We start from the raw sequence: 23,486 nt of genomic DNA, 5'->3' as shown, positions 1-23,486 counted from the left end.
AGACAGATATCCAAAAACGGCTAACAGAGTTTGGTGTGTTATGTATGGAGACAATTCTCAGAAAGTTTGAAAGCATTTCATGCAGTGGTTTCAGAGGAGATAGTATTTGAAGAAAGGTACCCAAAAAACCCTGTGAAAACCTTGAATCCAATATGGCAGCAACTAAAAAAGATATCCAAAATCGGCTAACAGAGTTTGATGTGATATGTATGGAGACAGTACTCAGAAAGTTTGGATGCATTTCATGCATTGGATTCAGAGGAGATAGGATTTGAAGACAGGTACCCCCAAAACCCCGTAAAAACTTTGAATCCAATATGGCTGCCAAACCACGTGACCAATGACCAAGATCAAAGAACATGAAATGTTAAGCACCCGAAGCAGCAGACATGTGTAAAGTTTGAAAGTAATCGGACAAGCGGTTGCAGAGCAATAAGGCGAAATATATCTTCAAAAAATACTTGTTTTTCAGTTATCTGCCCTTGGCCATAGGGCCTACGGCCTTGGGATTTTTGTGGTATCTGGTACCTAACAACTTGCACACACACACAAAATTTGAACAAAATCGAGCCAGTGGTTAAACTGCTATCTCTGGAACAAAAAACGGCGGAATAATAAATAATAATAAATAATAAATCGAACGATTACAATAGGGCTCTACAGCCTTTCGGCTTGGAGCCCTAATAATAAATAATAATTAAAGCTGCAAGCAGCAATGGCGGGCTCCAAGTAACACTGTGCCCAAACGTCCATGTTCGAATCCTCAAAGGGTTTCCTTGAACCAAATCCGTCAAATGTAGGCACCACTTGCAGGGTATCGTCGCTAGGAAATTGGCGTGTGCCAGGGGTTCCAGGTCTGTTCTAAAACCATTTCCGACCTCGAACATGTTCGAATCCATAAAGGGTTTGCCTGTGCCAACTCCGTTCAAAAATTGTCACCTAACATCGCTGCTACGAATTGGTGTGTTCCAGGGGTGTCCCAGGGGTGTCCCAAATATTGATCAAATATTACCACGAAGCGGTGTTACTTTTAGCATGCAACCAAGAACAAAAGATGAGGTATACATGTCAGACTAACTTCATGTCAATTTTCAATAGTTTCTGTGGAGAACCTTACAAGATATGATCTTTCAAGTAAAATTTCGGTGAAAAAAATCATCAAAATCAAAATCCAATAGGGCGATGACTAAGAAAGATATCCAAAAAACGGCTAACAGAGTTTAATGCATAATGTATGGAGACAATTCTCAGAAAGTTTGGATGCAATTCAGACTGTGGATTCAGAGGAGATAGGATTTGAAGACAGGTACCCAAAAAACCCTGTGAAAACCTTGAATCCAATATGGCTGCCAAACCACGTGACCAATGACCAAAGTCAAAGAACATCAAATGTTAAGCACCCAAAGCAGTAGACACATCTAAAGTTTGAAAGTAATTGGACAAGCGGTTGCGAAGCAATAGGGCAAAATATAGCTTTTAAAATTGCTTATTTTTCAGTTATCTGCCCTTGGTCTTTGGGCCTACGGCCTTGGAATTTGTGTGGTATCTGGTACGTAAGTATCTGGATACACATACAAAATTTGAATGGAATCGAGGCAGTGGTTACTATGCTAGCTCTGGTACAAAAATCGGCGGAATAATAATAATATTAAATCGAACGATAGCACTGGGACTCTTCAGCTTTTCGGCTTGGTGACTCTGAACCAGACTGTAACTTCTTTGTCAGTTGAGCTCCAGTCAAATGGATGAGCGTTCTGAGTTCGTCAGGGCCCCGGGTTTATGTCGTATTGCTGAGATAAAGTGCTAAACCTGTTTCCGGCCTCGTCCATGTTCGAATCCTCAAATGGTTTGCCTGTACCACCGCCGTCAAATGTAATGAACCGCTTGTCAGACATCACCACGTGTGTCCTAGTGTGTTCTTAACCCATGTTTGACTTCAACCATGTTCGAATCCTCAAATGGTTTGCCTGTACCAACGCCCTCAAATGTAATGAACCGCTTGTCAGACATCCCCACATGTGTCCCAGCGTGTTCTTAACCCATGTTTGACTTCGACCATGTTCGAATCCTCAAATGGTTTGCCTGTACCAACGCCGTCAAATGTAATGAACCGCTTGTCAGACATCACCACGTGTGTCCCAGTGTGTTCTTAACCCATGTTTGACTTCGACCATGTTCGAATCCTCAAATGATTTGCCTGTACCAACGCCGTCAAATGTAATGAACCGCTTGTCAGACATCACCACATGTGTCCCAGTGTGTTCTTAACCCATGTTTGACTTCGACCATGTTCGAATCCTCAAAGGGTTTGCCTGTACCAACGCCGTTAAATGTAATGAACCGCTTCTGAGACATCTCCACATATGTCCCAGTGTGTTTTTAACCCATTTCCGACCTCGAATCCTCATGTTCGAATCCTCAAATGGTTTGCCTGTACCAACTCCGTCAAAAGATAGTCACTGTTTGCAGGACATCACCGCTACGAAATTGGCGTGTGCCAGAGTCAACCAGAATGTTCTAAACCCATTTACCACCAAGACAATGTTCGAATCTTGATAATCGCCTCTAAAGACAAGCATGGGTTGCTGAAGACCAATTCTAACCCTCATCTTCAAGGGCAGCATACATACTGCAAAAGACACTTGACGGTCAAAGGGAAATAACCCTAGGTTTTCTGAGCATGTATTCGGTATTTTGTCCATATTACCACGAAGCGGTGTTACTTTTAGCATGCAGCCAAGAACAAAAGATGAGATACATGTGCCCGACTAACTTCATGTAAACTTTCAATAGTTTCTGTGGAGAACCTTACAAGATGTGATCTTTATATAAAGGAAAAATTCGGTGAAAGAAATCATCAAAATCAAAATCAAACAGAGCCGTCACTAAGACAGATATCCCAAAACGGCTAACAGAGTTTGGTGTGTTATGTGTGGAGACAATTCTCAGAAAGTTTGAAAGCATTTCATGCAGTGGATTCAGAGGAGATAGTATTTGAAGACAGGTACCCCAAAAACCCTGTGAAAACCTTGAATCCAATATGGCAGCAACTAAAGAAGATATCCAAAATCGGCTAACAGAGTTTGATGTGATATGTATGGAGACAGTACTCAGAAAGTTTGGATGCATTTCATGCATTGGATTCAGAGGAGATAGGATTTGAAGACAGGTACCCCCAAAACCCTGTAAAAACTTTGAATCCAATATGGCTGCCAAACCACGTGACCAGTGGCCAAGATCAAAGAACAGAAAATGTTAAGCACCCTAAACAGCACACATGTGTAAAGTTTGAAAGTAATCGGACAAGCGGTTGCGGAGCAATAAGGCGAAATGTATCTTCAAAAAATACTTGTTTTTCAGTTATCTGCCCTTGGCCATTGGGCCTACGGCCTTGGGATTTTTGTGGTATTTGGTACCTAACACCCTGCACACACACACAAAATTTGAACAAAATCGAGCCAGTGGTTAAACTGCTATCTCTGGAACAAAAAACGGCGGAATAATAAATAATAATAAATAATAAATCGAACGATTACAATAGGGCTCTACAGCCTTTCGGCTTGGAGCCCTAATAATTAAAGCTGCAAGCAGCAATGGCGGGCTCCAAGTAACAGTGTGCACAGTGCACATCCATGTTCGAATCCTCAAAGGGTTTCCTTGAACCAAATCCGTCAAATGTAGGCATCACTTGCAGGGTATCGCCGCTAAAAAATTGGCGTGTGCCAGGGTGTACAGGTCTGTTCTAAAACCATTTACGACCTCGAACATGTTCGAATCCATAAAGGGTGTGCTTGTACCAATTCTGTCAAAAGATAGTCAACGGAAATCGTCGCTACGAAATTGGCGTGTTCCAGGGGTGTCCCAAATATTAATCAAATATTACCACCAAGCGGTGTTACTTTTAGCATACAACCATGAACAAAAAACGAGATGCATATGACACACTAACTTCATGTAAACTTGCAATAGTTTCTGTCAACAACCTTACACGATATGATCTTTAAAGTAAAATTTCGGTGAAAAAAATGATCAAAATCAAAATCCAATAGGTCCGTCGATTTAAAAGATATCCAAAATCGGCTAACAGAGTTTGATGTGCTATGTATGGAGACCATTCTCAGAAAGTGTGAAAACATTTCATGCAATGGATTCAGAAGAGTATGCATTTAAAGACAGGTACCCAAAAGACAATGTGAAAACCTTGAATCCAATATGGCTGCCAAACCACGTGACCAATGACCAAAGTCAGAGAACATCAAATGTCAAGCACCCAAAGCAGCAGACACATCTAAAGTTTGAAAGTAATTGGACAAGCGGTTGCGAAGCAATAGGGCAAAATATAGCTTTTAAAATTGCTTATTTTTCAGTTATCTGCCCTTGGTCTTTGGGCCTATGGCCTTGGAATTTGTGTGGTATCTGGTACGTAAGTATCTGGATACACATACAAAATTTGAATGGAATCGAGGCAGTGGTTATTATGCTAGCTCTGGTACAAAAATCGGCGGAATAATAATAATATTAAATCGAACGATAGCACTGGGACTCTTCAGCTTTTCGGCTTGGTGACTCTGAACCAGACTGCAACTTCTTTGTCAGTTGGGCTCCAGTCAAATGGATGAGCGTTCTGAGTTCGTCAGGGCCCCGGGTTTATGTCGTATTGCTGAGATAAAGTGCTAAACCTGTTTCCGACCTCGTCCATGTTCGAATCCTCAAATGGTTTGCCTGCACCAACGCCGTCAAATGTAATGAACCGCTTGTGAGACATCACCACGTGTGTCCCAGTGTGTTCTTAACCCATGTTTGACTTCGACCATGTTCGAATCCTCAAATGGTTTGCCTGTACCAACGCCGTCAAATGTAATGAACCGCTTGTCAGACATCACCACATATGTCCCAGCGTGTTCTTAACCCATGTTTGACTTCGACCATGTTCGAATCCTCAAATGGTTTGCCTGTACCAACGCCGTCAAATGTAATGAACCGCTTGTCAGACATCACCACATGTGTCCCAGTGTGTTCTTAACCCATGTTTGACTTCGACCATGTTCGAATCCTCAAATGGTTTGCCTGTACCAACGCCGTTAAATGTAATGAACCGCTTGTCAGACATCCCCACATATGTCCCAGTGTGTTTTTAACCCATTTCCGACCTCGAATCCTCATATTCGAATCCTCAAATGGTTTGCCTGTACCAACTCCGTCAAAAGATAGTCACCGTTTGCAGGACATCACCACTACGAAATTGGTGTGTGCCAGAGTTAACCAGAGTGAAGCATGGGTTGCTGAAGTCCAATTCTAACCCTCATCTTCAAGGGTAGTATACATACTGCAAAAGACACTTGACGGTCAAAGGGAAATAATCCTGAGTTTTCTGAGCGATGTTTTCGGTATTTTGTCAATATTACCACCAGGTGGTGTTACTTTTAGCATGCAACCAAGAACAAAATATGAGGTACATATGGCACACTAACTTCATGTAAACTTTCAATAGTTTCTGTGGAGAACCTTACAAGATGTGATCTTTATTTAAAGGAAAAATTCGGTGAAAGAAATCATCAAAATCAAAATCAAACAGAGCCGTCACTAAGACAGATATCCAAAAACGGCTAACAGAGTTTGGTGTGTTATGTATGGAGACAATTCTCAGAAAGTTTGAAAGCATTTCATGCAGTGGTTTCAGAGGAGATAGTATTTGAAGAAAGGTACCCAAAAAACCCTGTGAAAACCTTGAATCCAATATGGCAGCAACTAAAAAAGATATCCAAAATTGGCTAACAGAGTTTGATGTGATATGTATGGAGACAGTACTCAGAAAGTTTGGATGCATTTCATGCATTGGATTCAGAGGAGATAGGATTTGAAGACAGGTACCCCCAAAACCCCGTAAAAACTTTGAATCCAATATGGCTGCCAAACCACGTGACCAATGACCAAGATCAAAGAACATGAAATGTTAAGCACCCGAAGCAGCAGACATGTGTAAAGTTTGAAAGTAATCGGACAAGCGGTTGCAGAGCAATAAGGCGAAATATATCTTCAAAAAATACTTGTTTTTCAGTTATCTGCCCTTGGCCATAGGGCCTACGGCCTTGGGATTTTTGTGGTATCTGGTACCTAACAACTTGCACACACACACAAAATTTGAACAAAATCGAGCCAGTGGTTAAACTGCTATCTCTGGAACAAAAAACGGCGGAATAATAAATAATAATAAATAATAAATCGAACGATTACAATAGGGCTCTACAGCCTTTCGGCTTGGAGCCCTAATAATAAATAATAATTAAAGCTGCAAGCAGCAATGGCGGGCTCCAAGTAACACTGTGCCCAAACGTCCATGTTCGAATCCTCAAAGGGTTTCCTTGAACCAAATCCGTCAAATGTAGGCACCACTTGCAGGGTATCGTCGCTAGGAAATTGGCGTGTGCCAGGGGTTCCAGGTCTGTTCTAAAACCATTTCCGACCTCGAACATGTTCGAATCCATAAAGGGTTTGCCTGTGCCAACTCCGTTCAAAAATTGTCACCTAACATCGCTGCTACGAATTGGTGTGTTCCAGGGGTGTCCCAGGGGTGTCCCAAATATTGATCAAATATTACCACGAAGCGGTGTTACTTTTAGCATGCAACCAAGAACAAAAGATGAGGTATACATGTCAGACTAACTTCATGTCAATTTTCAATAGTTTCTGTGGAGAACCTTACAAGATATGATCTTTCAAGTAAAATTTCGGTGAAAAAAATCATCAAAATCAAAATCCAATAGGGCGATGACTAAGAAAGATATCCAAAAAACGGCTAACAGAGTTTAATGCATAATGTATGGAGACAATTCTCAGAAAGTTTGGATGCAATTCAGACTGTGGATTCAGAGGAGATAGGATTTGAAGACAGGTACCCAAAAAACCCTGTGAAAACCTTGAATCCAATATGGCTGCCAAACCACGTGACCAATGACCAAAGTCAAAGAACATCAAATGTTAAGCACCCAAAGCAGTAGACACATCTAAAGTTTGAAAGTAATTGGACAAGCGGTTGCGAAGCAATAGGGCAAAATATAGCTTTTAAAATTGCTTATTTTTCAGTTATCTGCCCTTGGTCTTTGGGCCTACGGCCTTGGAATTTGTGTGGTATTTGGTACGTAAGTATCTGGATACACATACAAAATTTGAATGGAATCGAGGCAGTGGTTACTATGCTAGCTCTGGTACAAAAATCGGCGGAATAATAATAATATTAAATCGAACGATAGCACTGGGACTCTTCAGCTTTTCGGCTTGGTGACTCTGAACCAGACTGTAACTTCTTTGTCAGTTGAGCTCCAGTCAAATGGATGAGCGTTCTGAGTTCGTCAGGGCCCCGGGTTTATGTCGTATTGCTGAGATAAAGTGCTAAACCTGTTTCCGACCTCGTCCATGTTCGAATCCTCAAATGGTTTGCCTGTACCAATGCTGTCAAATGTAATGAACCGCTTGTCAGACATCACCACGTGTGTCCCAGTGTGTTCTTAACCCATGTTTGACTTCGACCATGTTCGAATCCTCAAATGGTTTGCCTGTACCAACGCCGTCAAATGTAATGAACCGCATGTCAGACATCACCACATGTGTCCCAGTGTGTTCTTAACCCATGTTTGACTTCGACCATGTTCGAATCCTCAAATGGTTTGCCTGTACCAATGCCGTCAAATGTAATGAACCGCTTGTCAGACATCACCACATGTGTCCCAGTGTGTTCTTAACCCATGTTTGACTTCGACCATGTTCGAATCCGCATAAGGTTTGCCTGTACCAACGCCGTCAAATGTAAGGAACCGTTTGTGAGACATCCCCACATATGTCCCAGAGTGTTCTTAACCCATTTACCACCCAGACAATGTTCGAATCCCGATAATCGCCTCTTGAGACAAGCATGAGTTGCTGAAGACCAATTCTAACCCTCATCTTCAAGGGTAGTATACATACTGCAAAAGACACTTGACGGTCAAAGGGAAATAATCCTGAGTTTTCTGAGCGATGTTTTCGGTATTTTGTCAATATTAACACCAGGCGGTGTTACTTTTAGCATGCAACCAAGAACAAAAGATGAGGTACATATGACACACTAACTTCATGTAAACTTTCAATAGTTTCTGTGGAGAACCTTACAAGATGTGATCTTTATATAAAGGAAAAATTCGGTGAAAGAAATCATCAAAATCAAAATCGAACAGAGCCGTCACTAAGACAGATATCCAAAAACGGCTAACAGAGTTTGGTGTGTTATGTGTGGAGACAATTCTCAGAAAGTTTGAAAGCATTTCATGCAGTGGATTCAGAGGAGATAGTATTTGAAGACAGGTACCCAAAAAACCCTGTGAAAACCTTCAATCCAATATGGCAGCAACTAAAAAAGATATCCAAAATCGGCTAACAGAGTTTGATGTGATATGTATGGAGACAGTACTCAGAAAGTTTGGATGCATTTCATGCATTGGATTCAGAGGAGATAGGATTTGAAGACAGGTACCCCCAAAACCCCGTAAAAACTTTGAATCCAATATGGCTGCCAAACCACGTGACCAATGACCAAGATCAAAGAACAGAAAATGTTAAGCACCCGAAGCAGCAGACATGTGTAAAGTTTGAAAGTAATCGGACAAGCGGTTGCAGAGCAATAAGGTGAAATATATCTTCAAAAAATACTTGTTTTTCAGTTATCTGCCCTTGGCCATTGGGCCTACGGCCTTGGGATTTTTGTGGTATCTGGTACCTAACAACTTGCACACACACACAAAATTTGAACAAAATCGAGCCAGTGGTTAAACTGCTATCTCTGGAACAAAAAACGGCGGAATAATAAATAATAATAATAATAAATAATTAAAGCTGCAAGCAGCAATGGCGGGCTCCAAGTAACACTGTGCACAGTGCACATCCATGTTCGAATCCTCAAAGGGTTTCCTTGAACCAAATCCGTCAAATGTAGGCATCACTTGCAGGGTATCGCCGCTACAAAATTGGCGTGTGCCAGGGTGTACAGGTCTGTTCTAAAACCATTTACGACCTCGAACATGTTCGAATCCATAAAGGGTGTGCTTGTACCAATTCTGTCAAAAGATAGTCAACGGAAATCGTCGCTACGAAATTTGCGTGTTCCAGGGGTGTCCCAAATATTAATCAAATATTACCACCAAGCGGTGTTACTTTTAGCATACAACCATGAACAAAAAACGAGATGCATATGACACACTAACTTCATGTAAACTTGCAATAGTTTCTGTCAACAACCTTACACGATATGATCTTTAAAGTAAAATTTCGGTGAAAAAAATGATCAAAATCAAAATCCAATAGGTCCGTCGATTTAAAAGATATCCAAAATCGGCTAACAGAGTTTGATGTGCTATGTATGGAGACCATTCTCAGAAAGTGTGAAAACATTTCATGCAATGGATTCAGAGAAGTATGCATTTAAAGACAGGTACCCAAAAGACAATGTGGAAACCTTGAATCCAATATGGCTGCCAAACCACGTGACCAATGACCAAAGTCAAAGAACATCAAATGTCAAGCACCCAAAGCAGCAGACACATCTCAAGTTTGAAAGTAATTGGACAAGCGGTTGCGAAGCAATTGGGCAAAATATAGCTTTTAAAATTGCTTATTTTTCAGTTATCTGCCCTTGGTCTTTGGGCCTACGGCCTTGGAATTTGTTTGGTATCTGGTACGTAAGTATCTGGATACACATACAAAATTTGAATGGAATCGAGACAGTGGTTATTATGCTAGCTCTGGTACAAAAATCGGCGGAATAATAATAATATTAAATCGAACGATAGCACTGGGACTCTTCAGCTTTTCGGCTTGGTGACTCTGAACCAGACTGTAACTTCTTTGTCAGTTGGGCTCCAGTCAAATGGATGAGCGTTCTGAGTTCGTCAGGGCCACGGGTTTATGTCGTATTGCTGAGATAAAGTGCTAAACCTGTTTCCGACCTCGTCCATGTTCGAATCCTCAAATGGTTTGCCTGTACCAATGCCGTCAAATGTAATGAACCGCTTGTCAGACATCACCACATATGTCCCAGTGTGTTCTTAACCCATGTTTGACTTTGACCATGTTCGAATCCTCAAATGGTTTGCCTGTACCAACGCCGTCAAATGTAATGAACCGCTTGTCAGACATCACCACATGTGTCCCAGTGTGTTCTTAACCCATGTTTGACTTCGACCATGTTCGAATCCTCAAATGGTTTGCCTGTACCAACGCTATTAAATGTAATGAACCGCTTGTCAGACATCACCACATGTGTCCAAGTGTGTTCTTAACCCATGTTTGACTTCGACCATGTTCGAATCCTCAAATGGTTTGCCTGTACCAACACCGTTAAATGTAATGAACAGCTTTTGAGACATCCCCACATATGTCCCAGTGTGTTTTTAACCCATTTCCGACCTCGAATCCTCATATTCGAATCCTCAAATGGATTGCCTGTACCAACTCCGTCAAAAGATAGTCACCGTTTGCAGGACTTCAACACTAAGAAATTGGTGTGTGTCAGAGTTAACCAGAGTGTTCTAAACCCATTTACCACCCAGACAATGTTCGAATCCCGATAGTCGCCTCTTGAGACAAGCATGGGTTGCTGAAGACCAATTCTAACCCTCATCTTCAAGGGTAGTATACATACTGCAAAAGACACTTGACGGTCAAAGGGAAATAATCCTGAGTTTTCTGAGCGATGTTTTCGGTATTTTGTCAATATTACCACCAAGCGGTGTTACTTTTAGCATGCAGCCAAGAACAAAAGATGAGCTACATGTGTCCGACTAACTTCATGTAAACTTTCAATAGTTTCTGTGGAGAACCTTACAAGATGTGATCTTTATATAAAGGAAAAATTCGGTGAAAGAAATCATCAAAATCAAAATCAAACAGAGCCGTCACTAAGACAGATATCCCAAAACGGCTAACAGAGTTTGGTGTGTTATGTGTGGAGACAATTCTCAGAAAGTTTGAAAGCATTTCATGCAGTGGATTCAGAGGAGATAGTATTTGAAGACAGGTACCCAAAAAACCCTGTGAAAACCTTGAATCCAATATGGCAGCAACTAAAAAAGATATCCAAAATCGGCTAACAGAGTTTGATGTGATATGTATGGAGACAGTACTCAGAAAGTTTGGATGCATTTCATGCATTGGATTCAGAGGAGATAGGATTTGAAGACAGGTACCCCCAAAACCCTGTAAAAACTTTGAATCCAATATGGCTGCCAAACCACGTGACCAGTGGCCAAGATCAAAGAACAGAAAATGTTCAGCACCCGAAGCAGCAGACATGTGTAAAGTTTGAAAATAATCGGACGAGCGGTTGCGGAGCAATAAGGCGAAATATATCTTCAAAAAATACTTGTTTTTCAGTTATCTGCCCTTGGCCATAGGGCCTACGGCCTTGGAATTTTTGTGGTATTTGGTACCTAACAACCTGCACACACACAAAAAATTTGAACAAAATCGAGTCAGTGGTTAAACTGCTATCTCTGGAACAAAAAACGGCGGAATAATAAATAATAATAATAATAATAATAATAATAATAATAATAAATAATAATAAATCGAACGATTACAATAGGGCTCTACAGCCTTTCGGCTTGGAGCCCTAATAATAAATCGAACGATTACAATAGGGCTCTACAGCCTTTCGGCTTGGAGCCCTAATAAATCGAACGATTACAATAGGGCTCTACAGCCTTTCGGCTTGGAGCCCTAATAATAATAAATCGAACGATTACAATAGGGTTCTACAGCCTTTCGGCTTGGAGCCCTAATAATAAAATATAGCTGCGGGCAGCGATGCGGGCTCTATGATTTCTAGAAGCACTGAGTCATTCAGTTTCAGCCTACTTGAATCCACTTTATAATACAGTGCATAACAGTATTGTATAATGTAATTAATAATTTGATATTTCACTGACTTCTTCTTTGATGGGCATTTAGAAGTTGGAGTACTAAGTAAGGATAAGAATTTATGGATGAACAACTTCTTTATTACAATTAAGAGTGACGTTTCGGTGTAGGTTCTATCACCGTTAACAAGCAAGTGATATACAGAGTGTGGTTGACAAGTATCTATACAAGTAGGAGGCAATGTTTATGCAGTAGAGTAAATATTGTTATACCCATTGTACCCAGAAGCCTGTTATGTACACACAAGAGTAGTGATGACAATCGTCGGTGAAGTCAGTGACATAAACAAAGGATGAAGCCAGTAATATAAGAAACGGGATTATGGCTGATTCGGGCCTTTGATGAGTTGATGGTACGCCAGGGGGTATGAAAATCAAAATCAAATATGGCCGCAACTAATAACTATCCCATCATGTACGGAGACAAATCTCATAAAAGTTTGGTAGCATTTCATGTGGTGGATTCAGAGTCGTATGCTTTTGAAGACCTGTGTACCTAAAACACACTGTGAAAACCCTGAATCCAAAATGGCTGCCAAACCGAGTGGCCAATGGCCAAAGTTAAAGAACAAGAGATGTCAAGCACCTAAAGCAGCAGGCACATGTAGAGTGTGAAAGTAATCGGAGTAGCGGTTTCAGAGCAACGGGGCAAAATACATCTCATGCCAATAGTGTGTGAGTAAGTGAGTGAGTATGGTTTTACGCCGCTTTTAGCAAAATTCCAGCATTATCACGGCGGGGGACACCAGAAATGGGCTTCACACATTGTACCCATGTCAGGAATCGAACCCGGGTTTTCTGCGTGACGAGCGAACGCTTTAACCACTAGGCTACCCGACTGCCCCTCATACCAATAAATCATTTAGTTCCAGTCAATTTGAATCCACTTTATAAATGCATTGCAGATGAGTAAGCTTTAGTGTAATTATTACTTGATATGTCATTAGTCCGTTTTGACAAAATTGGCGGGAGCCAGAACATTCTTGGGTGTTCTGAACCCATTCCAGACCTTGTTCATATTCGAATCCTCAAATAGATTCTTTGTACCAATGCCGTAAAATAAAGACGCAGCTACGTAATTGACGTGTACAAGGGTGTCTCAGGGCATAGAGCCCTAATAATAAATCTAGACGATCCCACTCTACATACACACACGAAATTTGGTCAAAATCGGACCAGTAGTTTCTGAGTTACAAGTGTTCAAAGGTCTGCTATTCAGAGGTCTGCTGTACGGCAGCTTGTGGCAGGGTGACAGGCAGGGTGGCAGGCCGGGTGGCAGGCCGGGTGGCAGGGGGTCAAATAGTCCGGGAGCGTAGCTCCTTTGTCCATTGAGCTACAGTCAAACGGATTAGTGTTCTGACATCGCCAGGACCCCGGGTTTCTGTCGCATTGCTTAGATAAAGTGCTGAACCTGTTTCCGACCTCGTCCATGTTCTAATCCCCAATTGGTTTGGTTGTACCGATGCCGTCGAAAGTAAGGAAACACTTGCAAGACATCGCCTCTACGACATTGACGTGTCCCAGAACGGATGTTCTACACCCATTCCAGACGCCGTCCATGTTCAAATCCGCATATGGTTTGCTTGTACCAACGTCGTCACATACAAGGAACCGCTTGCGAGACATCACCACGTGTCCCAGTGAGTTTTTAACTCACGTTTGAATTTAACCATGTTCGAATCCTAAAATGGTTTGCTTGTAACAACGCCGTCAAATGTAAGAAACTGCTTGTGAGACATCACCACAACGAAATTGACATGTGCCTGGGTGTCCCATAGTTTTTTAACCAATTTCCGACATCGACCATGTTCGAATCCTCAAATTGTTTGCTTGTACCAACGCCGTCAAAAGCCAGTCACCGCTTGCAGAACATTGTCGCTACGAAATTGGCGTGTGCCGGAGTGTCAGAGGGCTACTTAACTAATTTCCGACCTCGACCATGTTTGTATCCTTATATGGTTTGCTTGTACCAACGCGTCTAATTCAAGCATCGCCGCTACGAAATTGATGCTTCTGGGGTATACCCTTTATCTTCTAAACCCATTTCTGACTTCGACCATGTTTAAATCCTAAACTGGTTTGCTTGTACCAACTCTGTCAAATGTAGGCAGCGGTTGCGGACATTGCCGCTATGACATTCGCATGTGCCGGGTGTCAAAGGCTGTTCTAAACCTATCTACGACCTCAAATCCTCATGTTCGAATCCTCAAAGGGTTTGCTTGTACCAACTCAGTCAAAAAATAGTCACCGTTTGCAGGACATCACCGCTCCGAAATTGAGCGTGCCAGAGTGAATCAGAGTGTTCTAAACCCATTTCAGACCTAGACCATGTTCGAATCCTCAAATGGTTTGTTTGTACCAACGTCGTAAAACATAGTAACTGTAGGCAGGTTGGACATGGCCGCAAGAAATTGGCCTGTTCTGGGGGTGTCGGGGGGCCAGGTGGCCCAGCCGTCAAAAGTAAGGTACGCTAGCATTTGGCAATTGGGAAATAAATTAGCAAGTCAGGGAGCCTGACCACCCAATCCTGATAATCGCCTATCAAGACAAGCATGGGCTGCTGAAGACCAATTCTAACCCTCATCTTCAAGAGTAGTCTACAGTCAAAGGGAGATAATCCTACCTAGATTTTACGAGGCTTCATTCTTAGTATTTTTGAAATAAATAATCACATATTACCACCAAGCAGTGTTACTTTTAGCATGCAACCAAGAACACAAAATGAAGTACATATGTTAAACTAACTTCATGCAAACTTTCAATAGTTTCTTTAAAGAACCTTACAAAATAATTATGATCTTTAAAGTAAAATTTCGGTGATGAAAATCAAAATCAAATTTGGCCGCAACTATCAAAGATTGCCAATGACAGCTATTAAAATATTGATTTGTTGTGTATGGAGATAATTCTCAGAAAGTTTGTAAGGGCATTTCATTAAGCGGATTCAGAGTTCCATGCTTTTGAAGACATGTACCCCCAAAACACTGGGAAAACATTGAATTCAATATGGCTGCCAAACCACGTGACCAATGGCCAAAGTCAAAGAACAAAAAATGGCAGGCACCTAAAGCAGCAGACACATGCCAATTTTGAAAGTAATCGGACAAGCGGTTTGGGAGCAATAGGCCAACATAAATGTTTAAAAAATACTTGTTTTTTGGTTATCTACCCTTGGTTTTTGGGCCTACGGCCTTGGGATTGTGGTATCTGCTTCAGGACATTGGGAATCTTGGTGCCAATTTTGAAGAGATTCTGAGCTGTAGTTCTTGAGTTATGATTGGAACAAAAAACGCCGGAATAATAATAATAATAAAGAAGAATAATAATAATAAAAAAAATCGAACGATTACAATAAGGCTCTACAGCCTTTCGGCTTGGAGCCCTAATAATAAATAATAATAAATCGAACGATTACAATAGGGCTCTACAGCCTTTCGGCTTGGAGCCCTAATAATAAATAATAATAAATTGAACGATTACAATAAGGCTCTACAGCCTTTCGGCTTGGAGCCCTAATAATAATAAAATGAACGATTACAATAGGGCTCTACAGCCTTTCGGCTTGGAGCCCTAATAAATAATAATAAATCGAACGATTACAATAAGGCTCTACAGCCTTTCGGCTTGGAGCCCTAATAAATAATAATAAATCGAACGATTACAATAAGGCTCTACAGCCTTTCGGCTTGGAGCCCTAATAAATAGAACGATTACAATAGGGCTCTACAGCCTTTCGGCTTGGAGCCCTAATAAATAGAACGATTACAATAGGGCTCTACAGCCTTTCGGCTTGGAGCCCTAATGATAGAAATGAACACAACACTGGAAGTAAACAACACAGTGTGGTTAGTCTATGCCTTTATGGCGACATGATCTGAATGTCTTTATGGCGAAAGTCTAGTTATACAAAGTATACTATTGTTGGAGATATCTTCTTCAATTCATCTGATGGACGTAGATATGGACTCAGTCAAAGTGGATGGAAAACCGAATCACTGTAATGAAAATCAAATCAATTATATCAATTGATAGCAATTAGATATCAGTTTGTCTCTATAAAGCACATCACCAAAATATACCTAGCAGCACATCATCAAGTCTATGTTGGTCACTGTTGAGACACTGGAACACCGCTGAATCCTCACTGGGGGCTCCAATGTTGTAGACTTTATATGTAACCCTTAGTCATCAAGTGATTACAGTCCACGGGGTTGTGAGAATATCAGTTTATTCAGCAAAGGCATAAAGAAGACACTCCTGAAACAATTTAAAATCACAATATATCACATGTTTCAGAATATATGTACAATAACACATTAAATGTAAAGTATCGATCTGCTTCTTAATAACTCATTACATCATTACAGCAGATACACAAATATATTTCTGCCTCGATATCTAATTGATGCAAATGTACCTTCATATACAAAGACAATTTAATTACACATTATTAAACGCATAACTGAGGAAACCATTAAATCATCAGATAATCATATTATGCATAATGAATGCACGACATGAACATATTATATAGATAAACTATATACAAAACATACCCTGTGTGTGACACGAGAGTGTAAGATGCCTTCCGCCAGTCGTCTCATTCAACAGTCACATGGCCCTAACTACAGATTAAATATTAATTATAATATTGTAAATAACATATATAATCACGGCATATACATGCATCACTGAAATACAACTTCAGTCATTCATACAACTATCAATAAATACATGCATACATCTAGAAAGATATGTACAAAGTCTAGAAATACACCTAAATAATAGCAAATATGCATCAAATACCAAAATACACAAAATACCAAATAACCAATGCATTGAAATATAAAATATATGTATAGATAAGCAATACTCATGAATCAGACCCTAATCTCATCACACTCACCTCATTCACTCAACCTATCGTTTGTTTATATTTACAAGTTATTTAAAACCTATTTTATTACTTATGTACTTGATTTAAACTAATGATTGAAAGCATAATGTTTAGATTGATATAGATTAATTATCGTTACTAACCTTGATTACTTGATGTTCAATCCATTATGACTTGCTGTGCAGCGCAGGTGTGTGTGCAGCATAAGATTAGCAATGGCAGGTGAGAAAGGGATTTGAATTGAAAGGTATGCTAATTGGCTAACAACAGGTAAACCTAATGACAAGCAAACAATAGAACAAAACACCCTTGGAAGTAAAATAGACTGGACCATTGACCTTTGACCCGGTAGAAACTTATCAGTAGCAAATACTGATAAGGACACAACTAATGATAAATAAGAAACCAGGAAATGACACAACCCTCTGTTGAATCAACAAGCTGAAATAGAAAAGACATGATACCTTATCTACACTAAAAATACTTACATATTTACAAGCTGCAGAATTAACACCTACTACAGGTCCTTGCAAAAGAAGACTGAAAGTGAAAACAACCTTTTTTTCTTCATCTGGGACCATCGCTAGGCGCTGTCTGCTTTGTGGTGAGGTAAGCAGTAGATGCATTAATGAGTAATGCAGGATAAATATACAAATGTAAAAAATATTAAGATTTTACTATACTCTACATAATGCATGCTAATTTCCGTTTTGCAGGTGTTCCAGCAGCCATGCAGAAGTTGATGTATAAAGGTGAGCATAATCCATGAGTCAAATTGGGTGCACTCAGTTTGGACAAGGTAGCCAATATATATATTGTTTTTCATCTGGATACAACATTGTGCAATTTCCTTCTTCACTTCGATCCAGAATGTGCCTCTTCACTTTGTACTCTTCACCCTGGTACCTCCCCTGGTACCCTCACTTTCCTTCTTATTGAACTCTGAGATAATCCCAGTACAGGATTTCAGCTGCTACTTGGACATCTGCTACTCGGACATTGTTTTCTTAATACATTGACTATGATCAAAACTGTAACACAATGTCTCTTCTAGGGAACCTTACTACTCTCCAAGACATGACATACAGATACCCTTCCAAAACTGGATCTCAGACTCTGGACTCTGGACTCTGGTACAGATGCCACACAACTTGATACTGGAATTCAATTGGTGGACTCAGAGGGATCATGTGATGAAGAGCATTCCACTGGTGTTCCCGATACCCGAAGATCTCTTTTATACACACATCTGACTTGGGCTGGGGAGCGTCAAGATCTAGGGCTCCAAACCCCCAAGAACGATCTACAATCAACTGCTGAGAGATGAAGACAATCTTTTACACCCTCAAGACTTGGAAGTCTCATTTGTCCAACTCCTTGGTCCTGATAGCCACAGACAGCACCACCGTAGTGTCATACATACAAAAGCACGGAGGGAAACAAATCCAGCTCCTTGATTACATAATTGTTTGTCTAGGCAGACTCCATCAACTGCCGGATGGAAGCAAGACATATTCCTGCGAAATACAACATCTAAGTTGACAGTCTCTCGTCAAGGAAGAAAAGTAACAACGGAATGGTCACTTCATCCAGAGCCCTTTAGACCCATGAAGATCCGGGGTAGAATAGGTCTTCAGGAACCCATGCTTGTCGTAAGAGGCGACTACCGGGATCGGGTGGTCAGGCTCGCTGACTTGGTTGATGCATGTCATCGATCCCAATTGCGTGGATCGACGCTCATGATATTAATCACTGGATTGTCTTGTCCAGACTCGATTATTTACAGACTGACGTCATATAGCTGGAATATTGCTGAGTGCGGCGTTAAACGACAAACCAACCAACCGGAGCTCTTTGCCTGGATAGCCTTGCTGTGGGACATGCCACATCTGGACCCATGTAAACAACCAATTTCTGGTCTATGTCATTACCAGACCCAATGGCTATGCAAGTGGATGCATTAATGTAAATCTTGAAATTAATGCGTCTCCAAATTAATACGACTACTGACGCCTAGCCAAATATGCGACTCAATATCAATGTGACTCCCCCCAACTACATCCCCAGTGAATGATACATCCCCTTACCTTAATCCAATCAAACAGCAAATAACTCTTCCGTAAAAAACAATAAACAGTGTTTTCTTAAAATCTGTTGAGTGGCAGTAAGGAAGTTTGAAGGCAATATAATAATTGAACCAATACCAGTTCACTGATTGGTATGCGGAGACAAAGGAGAGACAATGGTTTCCAGTTTGACCCCAGCAGTGATAACTCAATGGATGCCTATTATGTAATTCCTATTCTTTGCTTGACGTTGCAATTTGTTACGTGTTACAACTGCTGCTCGATAAACGCTTTTGTGTTTATATTCAAGTTGGTATTTCCACTATCAAAAGTGTGCAGTGAGGCTGTCTTAATTGTTGATAGTCATTTTGGAGACATAAATGCAAAGTTTCATTAATGCAAACAAGGACCACTCGCATTTTTTGCATTTAGTTTACGCTTACTTTAATTTCAAGATTTACAGTATCTAGACAAAGTAATAGGAAGTTAGGGAAGTGAAACATCCCGCCCCATGCCAGTCACAAGAGTACAATAATCTTCAGCCATCTCAGACCATATCAGCAACTGCCCTGATCACAACATCAACTTGGAACAGGTCCAAATTCTCTAGCAGTATAGATGATGGGGGTTCTGGCTCACTTCCACTGGAGCCAGATTTATATTCCTATACTGCCACTACAGAGGGATTTTTTTATGTCAAAATGATGATGTGATTCAATGATCATCATGAGATTAAGCTAAATTGACTCTAGCTCACCACCACCTGAAGCCAATCAATGCTTCTATGATATAATTTTTTATAGACAATGACAGTTTTACCACAACCCCACTGGAGCCAGATTTATATACCTATACATACCACCACTACAGAGGGAATTTCTTATGTCAAAATGATGATGCAATTCAAAAATCATCATGAGACTATACTAAATTGTAATGAAAATATTCTATATTATTTCTCATACACATACTATTATTTTGAACAAAGTGATATCCAACATTTTACTAATGTAAGCATTCATTTAAATGTGATCCAATGATAGTAAACAATCTATTTTTAATCTCCAACCAGCTCTTTGGTTTTGGCGCGGAATAATTGACACGCTTGTTGTCTCCCCTGTTCTATGAACTTCATTTTTCTCGTCTTCGCTAATACCCCTGGTCTTACGAGAATTTGATCGAATCTCCTGCTTCATTGCGTTGTATTTGGTGAGTTCAGACAACACTAAATGAAACTCCTCCTCGGATATCTTACAATCAGCCAGTGCTGTTGAAATATGATCCTCAATGCTGTTCAACTTTGTTTCGGCGAGTATCCGAACATTATCATGTTTTATTGCTTTCTTTTGCAACTTACGAGAAATACATTTTATCGCTATTCCTGCCAGTCCTGAGACTCCAGCTGCTACTTCCATACCAAGTACGATAGGCGCGGCGATTATAGTTGATAATAAACCAACACCGGCTACACTGAGTCCCATGCTAACCGTTACAAGCGCAGTGTCAACCCCGTCGAGAGAATTCACAGCTCTGCAATATTTGTTATACAATCCAAGTCTAAACTCCCTCTCCTTATCTATTCGATGTTTTAAGTCGCTTATTTGATGTAATCGAAATCCATCAACAGTATCCATCTTTTCAGATGCTTCATCAAGCGCCGGATATAAACCCATAATGTATATTATTACATCATATAATAGTCTTTAATTGGTCCTCCTTAAATGTTTTGAGAGTATACATCAATCTTATTAAATGTATATTATGCGGCATAAATATCTTATTAAGAGAAATGCTATCACTTTTAATAATTTGGACCCCCTCAAGGGTGGCAACGGGTGATCCTCCCATATAAATAATACTACAACGTTGACGCTCGTGTTTCTTGAGCCATTTAATTGATAGACATGGTAATATCTCGAAGGCAACTTCTGGTGCATCTCCAAACAAGACTTCAATAATAAGTGTAGAAAGATCAGGTATTGCATTCAAGTTCTGTTTTATATCATTGAATTCAGTAACCAAATTTAAACTAACATTTTTTAATGCTGGACGACTCAATAACATATGACCTGGGTTTTCTGGCAGGGGAGAGACTAACACACTTTTTCATTTTGAGGGGATATAAGCCCCTAGTACGATCCCACTATACATTATCTTAGTTAATTGATGTCCCTTACCCTTCATCACATATGGTGGGGCAATGACAATATTCAGTAGCCACTCGATTTTTTCTTCGACCATAGTCCATTTATTATCATCATTGCGAGTAAGATTGTATGGAGTGTTTTTATTGAGTCTACTAGTGTCGACATCACTTATATCTCCTAGATTACCTGTGAATACAACTTCTTTCCGCTTGTATACATTATCTTGTAAATGTAAAGCGTATAACTTGCCATTGGTACCGGGTTTATCGAATCCTTCTGTGTCTCCAAGATCAGAAAGTGCAATTGTATTACATTGTCTAAGGTTATGCACTCCAGGGCCTGATGAATCAACCATTATTTATAATATGGAGTGTTACACTCAAGTATCCTTTATGTACAGGTTGATGTTTTACATCTAATACAGAAATTTTGAGATCTGAAATAATGTCCCGCTTTAACTTTTTATATTGTAATGACGAGAAAGATTCCGTTCTACCGCTATTGTATTTTTCATCTTTGACTGGAATAACTCTTAGCAGAGTTGAAGGACTTTCGAGTTGAATATTATTCGTTGTACTGATCTGATCAAGATGGATGCACAACTCTTTATAGGGAGCTAAATCGGGTAATTTAACTCCATGCACTGTTTTGTTTGGTTGTATTATTGATTTTTGCCCAAAAAATCCAAGTGTAGCTTCTAAGTCCGGGAGAAGAATTACACCCTCTTCTCCAGTGTTTAAAATCAGAATCCTGTTCGACTCATTTTGTGTGAGACTAGCTCCAAAAGGCTTAAAAATTTCATCAATGAGTGAGCATAGGCTGTAATACCCACCAGGTATAATGATGGTTTTGGTTACTCTTTTGGCTTCATTTAGTAGTAAGTTATTATTTTTTCTCGCAGCACTTATATTGATCCACTGCGGGTAATACGTTACATTGCAGAGAGCGACTTCAAGTCGAGTTATCGATAGTATGAAGCAGTTGAATAGACTGACCATTTGTTATTCCTGGGAGTGTAACATACATATTAAATATACAAAGATACTATATCATAACTTAAATATGAAATCAATTTACATTAAGAATCAGTCGATATTTAGTAAGTGCCTCTGGTGCTAAGTTTTTCGTTAAATTTCCCGAAAACTTTGAAAAATACAGGGTCACAGCAACTTGCGATAAAATGGTGCATGATTGGTTCCAAAATCCAATGCAATTTTGGCAAAACCAGTTAAACTTTTCCATATTGTGTGCCACAACAGGATGTGGTGTATTTCTTTATGCCCAAGGATTTGAACTAAATAAGTCTGTTTTATCATTTCATGTGTACTATCAGATTAGACGTATACTTTTAGAAATTAGTGCTCCATTACCACAGGATTGAGCATGGAATTCGACAAATAATCCGTACAATAGGTTCGCGTATGAACGTATTTGTCAGGAAATTAATATTTCTACAAGTAAAGATTGGCGTATTAAAGGACTTAACCATGGTCTAGGTGTTCCGTACAGTAGACAAAAAACTGTTAAAGAAGAAAGTGATGATTTAGCTAATTTAGCTAATAAATTCAAGAGCCAGGAAACAATACTCCCTATTATACCGGGAAGTGCAGACGGGGCTTTCCCAGCTAGCTTACCCAGTGCTTCTCCTAATGCCTTTAAATGCTTTTTTTATCCACTCTTTTACACCTTTTTTATCACTAGGTGGTGTGGGTGGTCCACCTCCACCAGTTAACGCGAGAGTCAAAGTCGATATAATAAATCCCAATGCAGTTAAAATACTGGCAATGGTTATCCCCTGTTCTCTGAACAATGTTTTAATTTTATCGGCCAGTGTAGTATCATCGTTGAGGACTTGATCGATAGTTTTTCGAATTCGACTGATTTGTGAACGAAGTGCCTTTCTATTACTAGAAGCCGCTTCGAGGCGGGCTGATCTTTTGTCTTCTAAGTTACGCAATCTTTCCGCAATGTGGCGTCTACTGAATTCATCACCCGCCTGTTCAAGTTTTGTTTTCTCATAAGCCATATGCTTGTCGAGTTCAGATAGCTTGGCTATATTATTGATGAGTTCTCCCCGTACTGTTTGCATTGCCTTGTCAAAGCCTCGTAATTCCCTTATATTGTATTCAAAGGATGGTACCTGTAACGTGGAATTATCGTAGTAGGTATCCCAAGATTTCTCCAAGTCAGTCCGAGGCGGGCTTCAAGCTTTCTTCCAAATTATCTTTATCTATGGCACCAAGTTCAGTTTGCACAGTCTGAAGAACCTTAGTAGTCTTTGCAGAAAATTTTTCTCGTGTGTACTCTACAAAACCTAATTCATTACAAACAATGTTGATGCCACGTTTACTGGCTATTGTAGACAAGGCTAGGGGCTTACGAGTACGAGAATTCATAAGATCAATATCCGGAGAGCCACGCAGTCGCAATA

General features: G+C 40.2%; 1 protein-coding gene across 6 annotated transcripts in view; it reads left to right on the top strand.

The window, feature by feature from the left end:
- Positions 1-23,486, top strand: part of LOC124125318 (ubiquitin domain-containing protein UBFD1-like) — a 257,619-nt gene that overhangs the window by 68,096 nt on the left and 166,037 nt on the right. For all 6 annotated transcript variants that reach the window (XR_007220282.1, XM_048393972.1, XM_048393971.1 and 3 more), the window contains exon 4: positions 17,559-17,594. Coding sequence is in view for 5 of the 6 variants with exons in the window: in XM_048393972.1 (XP_048249929.1) it covers positions 17,559-17,594 (36 nt within the window). In the remaining variant the exon portion in view is untranslated. The remainder of the gene's footprint in view (positions 1-17,558; positions 17,595-23,486) is intronic.

This window comes from Haliotis rufescens, unplaced genomic scaffold (genome assembly GCF_023055435.1).
Source record: "Haliotis rufescens isolate VD_foot unplaced genomic scaffold, xgHalRufe1.0.p SCAF_124, whole genome shotgun sequence".
Lineage (NCBI taxonomy): Eukaryota > Metazoa > Mollusca > Gastropoda > Lepetellida > Haliotidae > Haliotis > Haliotis rufescens.
The sequence above is the reverse complement of the archived record's forward strand: the minus strand, read 5'-3'. Positions and strand labels throughout refer to the sequence as shown.